Source organism: Manacus candei, unplaced genomic scaffold (genome assembly GCF_025592945.1).
Source record: "Manacus candei isolate 608988 ecotype Guabito, Panama unplaced genomic scaffold, ASM2559294v1 h1tg000159l, whole genome shotgun sequence".
Classification (NCBI taxonomy): domain Eukaryota; kingdom Metazoa; phylum Chordata; class Aves; order Passeriformes; family Pipridae; genus Manacus; species Manacus candei.
The window spans coordinates 3,411,866-3,424,192 of record NW_026138207.1 but is presented as its reverse complement, the minus strand read 5'-3'; the positions used below and the strand labels follow the sequence as shown (position 1 = coordinate 3,424,192).

General features: G+C 35.9%; 1 protein-coding gene across 5 annotated transcripts in view; it reads right to left on the bottom strand.

Moving 5' to 3' along the window:
• Positions 1-593: 593 nt before the first annotated feature.
• Positions 594-12,327, bottom strand: part of TFDP1 (transcription factor Dp-1) — a 39,448-nt gene continuing 27,714 nt past the window's right edge. For 4 of the 5 annotated variants that reach the window (XM_051772775.1, XM_051772773.1, XM_051772774.1 and 1 more), the window contains exons 5-12: positions 10,286-10,407; positions 8,560-8,725; positions 8,220-8,366; positions 5,921-5,989; positions 4,450-4,601; positions 3,723-3,889; positions 3,038-3,116; positions 594-1,930 (exon numbers count right to left, since the gene is read on the bottom strand). In XM_051772775.1, the coding sequence (XP_051628735.1) occupies positions 1,783-1,930; positions 3,038-3,116; positions 3,723-3,889; positions 4,450-4,601; positions 5,921-5,989; positions 8,220-8,366; positions 8,560-8,725; positions 10,286-10,407 (1,050 nt within the window). In that variant the 3' untranslated portion in view covers positions 594-1,782. The remainder of the gene's footprint in view (positions 1,931-3,037; positions 3,117-3,722; positions 3,890-4,449; positions 4,602-5,920; positions 5,990-8,219; positions 8,367-8,559; positions 8,726-10,285; positions 10,408-12,327) is intronic. The other variant, XM_051772776.1, reaches the window with a different exon arrangement.

The following is a 12,327-nucleotide window of genomic DNA, read 5'->3' as shown; positions in this document are numbered from 1 at the left end:
CACTTCACTTTTACCACAGGGTTGAAGTGCTTCCAGCAGCCCTGACCACAGACAGCACATGTATTAGACAGTGCAGCAACTCCCTGGAGTTTGTGGAAGCAACAAATCCTGACTCCGACAGTAGCCTGCAGTGACTGAGCCAGTTCAATACGCTCTTTCAGGTGGGAGGAGAGGATGTGATCTAACAAAAAGGTTTAAGGAAGAAGTATATGGAATGTAGATTAAAAAATCCGTTTTGAGGACGTAGGAATGTATGACAGAAAGCTAGGGTTGAGAAATATGGGATGAAAAGTTGGAACAGTAAGCATGGGATTTTAAACAGAGAAGCTGGATTGGAGTACTACAATTGACCTGGCATGCTGAGGAGCAACATGACTAAAACAAGGAGGTGTGAAAGGAGAGAGTATACCTGGTAAGTTATTGCTTTTTGCATCAGAAGTTACCAAGAGTTTTAAGGGCAAATTACTAAATCAAAGCAAAAAACTTGGGCCCTCTGTAGCATAGATGCAGTACCCCAGGACAGCTAATTCTATGTCTTGTGACAAGAAGTGAAATGTTCTAAAATAACCCTAGAATTAGAAAAACCACAGAGCTTGTTAAAAATGCCCATGCGCGTTTTATTAATAAAAACTAACAGTGCCAAGGTTAAACAAGTCAAACAATTATAGTCTCTTTATATTCCATAAAATATTACAGAAAAGTTTATTGTGTTTCAACAAAAAGACTACTGTCTTAGAATAGGCAGCTGACAGTATTTGTGCAGTTAATTGTTTGTGAATAAATTTACAAAGACTACCACCTGCCCTGACATTCCTTTTATAAAAATGAACTATTAAAAATGATTGACAAATTTTGAGTTAAAAAACTTAAAACATTCTCTATATTTAATTTCAACTTTATAATAGATTACAGGAAGATGCTTATGAAACAAATACAAACATTTGTTTCAGAACATGTCTTTATATGATAGACTTATAAGTATGTAAACAACTATATAATAAAAAGTCTCCAAAGAATGCCTGTAAGAAATCAGGCAAATTTTACCATAAGCAATAAATCATTCCAAACCTTCAAGACATTTTATATAGCTGCACCAACTGGCAGTAAACATTTGCCAAAAACTTTGTAATTCACATGTCCCAACATACAGTGAGAAGTATATAAACTTGATGGAATCATTATGTTAGATATCATTTAAGGGAAAATAAGTTCACAACAATATTCCTGGAATTTAACATGTAAAAAAGTAGGACGTTTCTTTCTTGTTTGGTTCTTTGGACACTGCATGATTAACAAAAAACACTACTACATTAGCTCACTATCCCTCAAAAAGTGGCATAATCAAAATACACTCCAAATAAATTGCCATTCGGTGTATTCATTTTACATAGAAGGATAGTATTTTATTTCTCAATGATGTGTCTACATTTTCTTTACCAAACTTCGCAAGAACATTTGGGGCAAAATCATTTTCCTTCAAGTAAAAAAGAAAACCCAAACAAAAAAACAGTCAACAAACCAAAAAACCCCTAAAACAAGAGTAAATAAAGGCTCTGCATTAACACACTGGTATCAAAAACACACATCCACACCACATTTAAAAATATCCTACATAAAACAATCCTTGTTTGCTTATCAGAGGTGCAATTTCTAAACTCAGAACTGCTTACCAATATTCTCCTTGGGGGATGGGGCAAAGTAATTTGAGACACTTCTCCCTAGAACAATTTATTCCTGAAGCCTGCTGAATTTTAACAAAAAATAGTCTACAAGCAAAGGGCATCAGTCGTCATCATCATTTTCATTAAAATCGTCATCATCATCATCGTCATCCCCAACATAAGAAACTGGTGTTTCAACTCTGGAGCCACTGTACTGAGATCCATTGGAACTTGTAGCCAACATCCCATCTCCACCATTGGAAAAGTCACTAAAAAAAAAAAATAGCCAGTTGTCACTGCTTAATGATTTCTCCCAGTTTACCGTGCTCTTAAATATAATCATATCTAGTCCATTTTTTTAATGAATCTGCCACTTCATAAACTGTCTTTAATATATGCACAAGCTGTCTCAGAAAAGCAGAAGCAGTTTAAAAGTAATTTTGAAATGGCTCTACCTTTAGGTTTAATATAAAGATTAAACCCTTTCACAGGCATCTTAGAAATATGCTTTTCAGGTTTCTTCTAAAGTACATTTAGTGTTAAGGCCACACAGCTATCTAAGCTCTACAGTATTTTTATGTAGCACTGGTTATTTGCATCACAAGTAATCATGTCTTTCAGAACCACTAATCTTGATTCAAAGACCTGGAAAATCAAGGAATTAATAGCTTCTCCTTAGTTCTGTGATATAACATGGCAAACTGTCATGCGCTGTATTTTTAATTTTAAACTGTTTTCTTCTCATTGTGGTTTTCTTTTTCAGTTTAAAATCAAAGAAAGTACAAACAAGCTCTTTGGCATCTCTTATCTTTCCCTCTATGAGAGTATCCCTGCACTGAAACTCCACCTCCTGGATCAGTGCTATTTTTTCACCAAAATACACACACTTGTTATAGATATGGTCTGAAATGTCTTGTTCCTACAGGAATTAACTGTATCCACAAGTATTTTATTTTAACAGAGCCCAAAAATTCCTGTCTCCACTACTAGTTGCTATTTTGCCAATCTATTTCATAGTTACTTTCTCAATAGTTTGATAAACTATTAAACTTGGACATAAATTTTTGATAAAGTATCTTTTAGTATCGCTACGGAAGTATCTGTTTCTTGTCCAAACTCAAAATTAGGAAAAAAATCCCAACCAAACGAAAAACACATCCAAGATTAACACCAGTCTAACACCTTTCCACTATACAGGAAAAGATTTCATGACACTGGTAAGAACCACTGTAAAAGCAACGCCTGAGAATACACTTAAAGCACATATCCATATCACATTTGATCAGAAAAGAACTTGTTTCATGGAGCATTTAATATCTAATTAAGTTCCTTTGATGATCACAGATTTTAAAAAATAATTGGTAATTTTATCCCACCTGGCTGAAAATCTTGTGCCATTTGATGCAGAACCTGATGATGTGACATATACACTGCTGATTGATCCCTGAGCCATTTCTGTAAAATGAACAATACACATTTCAAGAATACTTCAAAACGCAATCGTCTAATTCAGTGAAAATGCTTAATCCTTTTTAAGTCCAGAAAAGGAGTCTTGCAACCCAAACAACAAAACATATTGATATACTATATCCAAAACAGCATAATTTTAATAAGGGCTAGTGCAACAGCAAAATTTCAAAATACATTAAAAAACCCAAAACATTTATTTTTAAATGAGCAAGTCAGATGTCTTCAGTATTGTTATATAATGAAAACAAAACAATAAAAAATGAAGCTATGACCATATGTTGACACTTACTACCTTTTGCCTTTGCAGGTGAACCAACCATAAATACTGTCCTCTTTAAACAATAACACACTGCAAAGAACTAGCGTGGTATAATGCAAAATGTGGTTCTGTGAAGAGCAAGAGCCCATTCTCTCTCGGTCACTATGTTATCTGTTCCCTAAGGAACACTAAAAAGTACATATATTTGAGAACTTGATAGAAATCTTCACCACAAACCAGTGAAAATAAACTGGTCTAAGGTATTTGCATGCTTTTTCTTAGAGCCCTGTATTAAGGAGGAAAACAGAACAACTCTTCTTGGAGTAACTAACCTGTCACATAGGGTTCCAGAGCTTTAGGAACCAAACTCCTTGCAATTTTTAGGTCCTCTGCTGAACAGCTTCCAGATTCTAGCCCACAAGCCATTCCCATTCGTTTTAGTACTTCTATATCATCATGAATTTCAAAAGTATTGTCAAAATTAAATAGGTATTCAAACCTGGACAGGAAAAAATGTCTCAATTAGCTTCAGTGATTTTAACTACCTTTCCAGTTTCAAGAATTGCAGCATTTCAAAAGCTTAACACACAGTGTTATTGACACATCACATGATGCAACCAAATTTTTCAAGATTTATGTATTTGATCATGACTGCTTACATTCAGCTTTTATTCAGCAGATTAAAAACACAGCTTTTTGAATCAAAAGTAGAGAACAGCAGTCCTGAAAGCAAAATCCATTTTCAATTCTTCTGGTTGCATTTGATCGTGTTAAAGCCAAAGGAAAACACCATTTGGTTAAGTATAACACAAAACTTCAAGGGCTGCCTTACTTGGCTTCTAATATCTCTAGACACAGAGTCTTAAATAAATTACTAAATGTGAACCAACTATTCTATTTATTAAAAAGGTATACAAAATAGCTGTCTAAAATGTGTGTTCTCGATCTACAAAAGGCACCAGTGAATTAATCTGTATTTAATTTTTCATAGATCTTTATGAACATTTATATGAACACAGAGCTGTACCAAAAGCCAGACAGAAAACTTTGTTAACTTACTTGTCGTTTGAAATACTGCAGTCAATCACTGTCTTCTTGCTGGTGTTCACAATGATAAATGGCAAATGGATGACAGAATTGGAAGGTGGCGGTCGATTTGCCTGTTGTTCCGCTTGACGATTTCGCTGAACGAGGTTCTTAAAGGCAATTTGCTAGAAAAAGCAATAGTGATATGAAAGGACGAATTAAACTTCTAAGATCATGGTAACAAAAAAATCTCTCAGAATTCCAGCAATGGTTGCTGCAAGTAAATGCAGAAAAGGACAGAGAGCTTTTACCATAATCCTGCACGTTAAGTTGCAAGAAGAGACAAATCATAGTATTGAAAAATACCACACAGTAAAACTTAATTGAGAAAAGAATGCACATTTTTAATAACTACATCAGGACAGTTCCTTGGACAGATCTTTGACAGAATGAATAGATAATAATGACAGGAAAAATAAGTTTTCAGTTAGCATCCTACTTCCTTTCCCTTGACTCTTCCCTACTAGTTACTGCATTCCAAAAGAACACCTGAATGATTAATACAGTATTTTTGCTGAAATTATATGCTAAAAAAATTAATGTTTGGGATTTGAATGACATTAGGTTTCTGAATTACCCAGCAAAAATTAGTGACTTTTATATCTTACTAAAACTGTTTTTCACAATAGAAAGTTCCTATTTTAAAAATTAGCAATTTGAAGAATTAAAAACTCAAGTGAATCACTGACACTCAAGTTATAAATCTTACAGTAAGTCACCAAACAAAGAAAAAGTATTTTTCCGGTCATGAAACCGAATGAAATCAACAGGAATTAAAACCAAAATCCAAAGCCAACACAGAGACTGATAAAAATCAGATAGCTGTTTCACAGCTGTCTGTACTTTCTGCATCCCAGAGATTTCCATTCCTGTGGAAGGTAATGCAGCTACTAAGGGATATATTTCAGTGAACCAACAGCACAATGACTTAGCGGATTGACCACTGCTTCCCCCAGTGTACCAGGGGAAATCTGGGAAGGAGTTCAGCAACTGTTTCACAGTGCTTCAGCCACTTACAAAGCAGCGTCAGCGACTCCCCAGAAAGTAATGATGCAGAGCATTATGACAGATGACCTCTACAGTCACTTAATTTTATCTATGGAATCTGACACAGAGGAACATTCTAAGTACAAGAACTGAACTGGAAAATTCAGAGTGTACAGTATGAAGTACAACTCCTATCAGCATAAATCCTGCTTAAACATACCTGAAACTCCAAAAGAATTCATCCAAAGTCATGGAAGGCTGTTGGCTTCCCCAACAGCCATAGCCAACAGCATGGTCCCACCTCAACTACAGTGCTACATTACAACTTCATATACCTTATCCTGAAATTTACCTCTAGTTTCTAGAAGTTTCCCATCCCTCATATCCCTTGGGATAAAACAACAGGAATACAAATATAAGTTACCTTGCCCTATAGACAAGAGTACCTTGACTGTACCTGTAGAATGAGTTCTTGTAGTTGAGACTGTTTTTGCTTTATTCTTTCAATTCTTCTCTGTTTCTCCACCTTGAAATGGAAAAAAAGGGTTGAGTAGTTTGTTGGTTTCAAGTAGAACTTTATACTGACATTTTCTCCCTTTTAAAATCATTTCAATACCAGAGAACTGGAGGAAAGAGATATGATATCAATCATTTAGATTCTTCAGATAATTTAGAGAATGATCAAGACTTGCATCAGTACTACTGACAGAAATTGAAACAAAAAGCAGAGTTAGAACACTGGGGAATAAAGTACAACAGACTGGGAAGAAGCTAAAAACATATCTGCAAATAGAAGTTATGCCTCAAAGAATTGTTGGAATTCTCTCAAGGAGGCAAAGATAGACCAGAAGGATCCACTTGACATAGAGTCTAGAAATACTGGAGGTATTGGAGAAGATCCATCAAAGACGCTTAAAAAACTGAAGCTGCTATCACATACATGTAAACTACGCTGCCTTGCAGATTAAAGACACAGACCTTATTAACTGCCCCACACCCTCCCTCTTGCATTATCAGGACATATTTTACCCAATCTAATATTCTAATTTACATACAAAAGACAAGTTTAAAAATACTTAAAATAATAAATACTTGATGGGGAACCCCTCATATTTCTGTGTTACTTATAAACTATTTGGCTTGATATTCAACACTGTAAGGGTGAAGCTAAACAATATCAGACGCAATAGCAAAATAAACTTTATTAGCTGCGACAATTTCACAAATTAAACATTAGCCTCCACAAACTCATTAAAAATCTTACTGCAAAACTTGACAGGTAGTATTACTAACAATTTAAATGTCAAGAGAGCTTGAAGAAACAGGAGCTAGAATACGCATAATGAAGCAATAACAGGGAAGGAAGGAACCTTGCAATTTCCTCAAGCGCAACACATCTTAGGACTTCTGCTGTTTTCAAGACTGGTATTACACTTGTGGCTCAATTATTCAGGTTAACAGAACTCTTTCCTCCGCTTCTGACAGTCAATTAACAAGTTCTCACTTTCTTTTAATCAGAAGTTGTCACTGTTCCCATCTGAAATGCATGAACCTTCACTGTGCATTATTACATTCTAAGTTGCTTTTTTTGCTTCAGTATTAATATTATCCTACTCTTTAGGACATCATCAATCATGACATCACATCCACCTGAATGAGCCATGCTTCTTTTTCTTTTGCTCCAATTTGCTCCAAAGTATGGGCAATGCCATACTTTGTAAGACAGATCCAAGGAGATCTAGTTTTAAAATCCTTCCGGCTTGATGGTTCCCTGTTCAGCATACAGCATTGTTATCTTTGAACCAGTTCACCTTCCATACTCATCCTACTAATTATGCCCCAATTATCACTCTCTTAACAAATAATTTTCACTTGGGATGATATTTATATAAATATCAGGTTCATGATTGGATTCTCTGCATTTACTTCATCTAGACAGCAATTACAGTACTAAACGAAAAATCAAGTATTAGTACCAAACAACAATTAGAATTAGACCTTTGTAGATAAGACTTCAAAACATTTTTGTTCCACTTTCCCCCTCGCTTTGTCTGCTTCTACACTGACTTTTAGTCCTGCTGAAGAAAATTCAGACTTATTAAGAATAAATACAAGGTCTCATTCTATTCTGATAAAGTTAACTTACTTCAGTAAACCTCAGTAACTTTATTATCTGGAAAATCTCAAGATACTAAAAATATGCTGCCAGAACTTATGAACTGCCTCCAGTATAAAACATTTCATTTCTTCCCCAAGACATGCAATAATAAAGTCTGACACATTCATGGAAGACAACTGTCAGAAAAATGCAAGATTTGCAGCAATGGAGCTGCCTGTATGTACTGATCTATACACAACATCCACCATCAGAGATGGTATTATTTGTTTGGTATCTGAAGAAAACAAATCTTCCCAACTCTTGAGCACCACTATTGCAATGTTGGAAATACACATTAATCTCTAAGTTTTACTAACTTCCACTCAGAACCATTTCACATATACTGTAAAAGCTGTGACAAAGCTGTATTTTTGGCACAGAATCAAAAGAAGATACATTTGAACAACCTGGAAGTTGAAGAGTGTGTGTTCAGTATACACAAATAAAATAAAAAAAGAGTTAAATGGGACCACACTGTTCTATGTTGATATCTCAGAAGATTACGTGCACATTACATGCACATACTGTATCAGAACATATTAAAGCTGTAAACATTTACTCAAACACAAAGCCATTGTGAACTTCCTAATGCATATACCTCTAAATTCTGACATTCCTGAGCCGAGTTAGTAGGTAGACCGATCCATTTGATTTCCTTCTTCTCCTTAGAGATAATGTTCATGGCCATAAGGACATTTAAGGCATCATACACACGTCGTCTAATATTCTTCTGGTCGTAAGCCTGCTGTAGGCATAGAATATTAATCAAAAACATACCTGTGTCAAAAATATTGTATATTTTGTATATTACAGTACATGGGTAAACTCAAGTTAGGGTCTGAACTGTTTCATCTAGCAGTAGGAAACATACAAAAATCTCAAAAGAAATGTCTCTTCCCCCATTCAGTTCACATGTAATTGACCTCCCATATACTTACTGATTCATTTGGTGAAATGTGATTATCGGTGGTCGTGAATTCTGCAACCAACTCGTCTGCCACCTCATTGTATGAGGTGGTTCCTTTTCTTTGTACCTTCTCACAAACCTTCATAGAGAAATGACGTAAACCCTTGCCATTCTTCTCGCCCTTTTTGTTCCGCTTCCTAAATATACATATAACATGTATCTTAAGGAGATCTGAACTTCGGAATATTTAATGTCTCTTTTTCAAATACAAGCACACTGCTGTAAAAAAACAAGCCTTGTCTTTTGTTCTCCTGTTCACCCCTTCCCAGCATTCCCTCCTATATTTTTTTCCCCTACGGTTTCAATATTTAACAATTCTATTATCTTGATGCTGAAACACAATACAAATTCATTCTTTTGGCAACTTTGCTAGATCCAATAGAATCACAGAATCATAAAACAGTTTGGGCTGGAAAGGACCTTTAAGGTCATCTAGTCCAACCTCCCTGCAATGAGCAAGGGCATCTTCAACTTAATCAGACTGCTCAAAGCCCCATCCAACCTGGCCTGGAATGTCTCCAATAGCAGATAATGAGTTAAAAATAGAGATATTCTTTTAAGGAGTCAGTAAACAAAACCTTCCAAACTTCAAGACAAGAAGACATAAAGGGATAAACGCTAAAATGTGAAAACTGAATTATGTAAGAGAACTTTTTTGTCCATTTTTAAGATTTTTGTTTTTAATTTATAATAGCCCATCTAGTTTGACCACAAAAAAATTAGATACACTGAGCATTTTCTATGCAAGTCTGATACTGACTGAACAGACGAAGTCTGGTATTGGTTGAACTCACTAAACATTACACTATTACTATAACACAGATCTGAAGTTATACGTATATGAAGTTGCTATTAAAACTTCAAAGTTACAAGATACAAGCAGTATAACAAAGTTCTCTGCTTCTACAAAGTTTTTTAAATAAAATGTTCCTTGTAACTGGAAGAAAATTACAAATATTAACAAAATTAGTATTAGCAATGGAAAGTCACAATTCTCCATATCTCATTTCACTGTATAATTCCAAAGTGGTGGATTCTCTGTCTGTAGAGGTTTTTAAAAGATGAGACTGGATGTGGCACTCAGTGCCATGGTCTAGTAATCGCGGTGGTAGTGGATCAAGGGTTGGACTTGATGATCTCAGAGGTCACTTCCAACCCAGCTGATTCTATGATTCCATTTATGTGTAACAAGCCACTGTTGAGAAATTTAGTCCTAAAGCAACTACATTTAACAAGAGACCCTTAAAAACAAGCTTTCATTAAAAAAAACACACCAAAAGAATGCATTCCTTGTATCTAACACTTTTTCCCAAAAAGGACTACATTGTCATTTCGAATGATACTTTGAGATACCCTTGCTCAATCAAAAACATACTGTATTTTTCTGAAAATATATCAGCAAAAGAGAAATCATAGAATCAAGTCAGACGAATTCCTGTGTCCTTTTAGGAGTTAAATTCTCTAATGTCGGAATATCTACCAGAGCTTACAAAAAGTACTCTGGAATCTTTTACAACAAATGAGGACGTACTCATTCCTGTGTGACTAGACCTTAATGGTGAAGTGCTCTTGATAGTAAGGTAAACAGACTGTCTCTCTCACACTGCTAGCCTGAGGAGTACATACACTATCACAATTAATATTAAAACAAAAGTTCCAACAACTTGTTAATTCTTTGTAACTTTTATTATGCTCACCCAGCAGACCAAGGCGAAGAATCTCCCGTCTGGTTCTGTGACGCAAAATGTGTGTTAGGCGTATGTGGACTTCCTACCAGGATAGTATTTTGCGCTGAAGGTCTCTGAGGTGTACCGATTACCTACAGTAAAGATAAAATAATTTGGAAAATGGTAAGTACTGCAAGATACTTATCAGTGACACAATTCAAATGATGCATTATCCAAACACTAATACTTATTTCTCCATACTTCTATTAGGTGCATCGAATTTCTACACACCAGCATAAAAACCTTCAGACTATAGATTATATAGTGAGGGCACTCCCTAAGTAATACGCTTTTCTGTTTTATCCTTCCTAAATGGGCTGTTCGTGCTTGCTATATTTCTTAGCACTGTTCAACACTAATTTAGACAAGATCAAAACACACACACGCTCTTCTCCCTTCAAGGAAACGACAGAAAAAAATGAGGGAAAAAAACCCCCAACCCTACCAGACTATATGTATGAAGAAGCTGCAGTAAACTACAGTTAAAATACAAACACAGGAAACAAGAGGATCTGAAAATCAGTAAAAGCAGAGACAAACTGCAAGAAAGGCCAAATTCTCTCCTGCTGTCAGCCCCTATCACTAGTCAAAACTACCATGTTAGAGATGAGAGTAGAATAAGGGCGAACTTTCCTTATCACTCCAATGAGTGACGTCAATTCAGGCAAACCCATTCACGTGAACATGTAAAGAGCACACACTCAGCTAATCAGAGTCTTCCAGCTTATAGGTAAATGATCCTGAAGATGTGCTAATTTGCTGATCAGGCAAAGTACCATGCCCTCCTGTCTCTGAAACAAGCTGAAACAGGACTCCTGCTTTTGCAGATGAAGTTTTTTATCTCTGAAATGTTATAAACGTAACATTGTAGAGAATATGGATCTAGGAAAACAAAATGATACCATACAAACTTCTGTTTCATAGAAAGATATGCCTACTTTTTGAGGGCACATTTATCTCCCAGTGGAAACAGCAGATTGCATCCCTGACATCAGGTAAGTGAAGCAAGTACAGAATGAATCTAAACTCACAATCACCTGCTTGCCATAATATCCTACAGCTAAATTCTGTTTCAGCAGCAAAACTTTAGTTTCTTTCTTAGGTCAACTTCAATAATTTACCATCAGCAAGAGTCAAACAGAAAAACTGAAAATGAAACATTTTATGTGTGAAAGTTAAAATGAACAAAAAATTGAATAACCTTAAAATATACAATGCAAAAGGTAGTCTAGTGACTATGAGATGTTCATAATTTCAGCTGCCTGGAACATCAAACAGCTGTATGTTTTCCCAAATACTGTCTCCTTAGATTATGTCACCTCTCTGAGTAGCTGATGTACAAATTTGTCACATCCACGTGTGACAGCTAGAAAATCTTAGGTACTCCCTCCCCTTCCCAGTAGCTTTGATCCATACTTGAAATGTTTCTAATTTTTATGGAACGCCAAGTAATCTCCTCTACAACCTTTCATAACCAAAACTTTGATTGTGGGAAACAAGAGAGTGGGGACTACCAAACAGGCACAGGATACATCTGAACCTGCTCACTTTCTCCCCATGAAAAAAAATACTATCAGATCTGCTGTCGACTGGTCTGGCTCACCCAATATCTCAAAAGACTATGAAAACCACCTGTGTGCTATTAAAGTAATGCAGACTATACAGAGAACCAAGGAAAGCTGTAAGCCAGTTTTTATTGCCTCTGATGCAATGACACAAGACTCCAAGACAAGATTCAACAACACCTTGCTTGCAGAGGCTAAAATTAGAGGGTCCCACTCTATTCTCTAGCTTCCTAATTCCACAAGGAGCCCCACCATCACCCTGGTACCACATCTACAATTTATATCACTGTGCAGTAAGATGAGAGCCAAACGAGTACAGGGGAGGCTGGGAGGAATTACAGCTGGGAGAAAAACAAGCCATTTGGCAGCAGCAAGTCCTGGATCTCTACTGTGCTCAGTAGTGTCCTGAAATACTCAACAGTACAAAGGAAGAAATGAAGTGTGTAC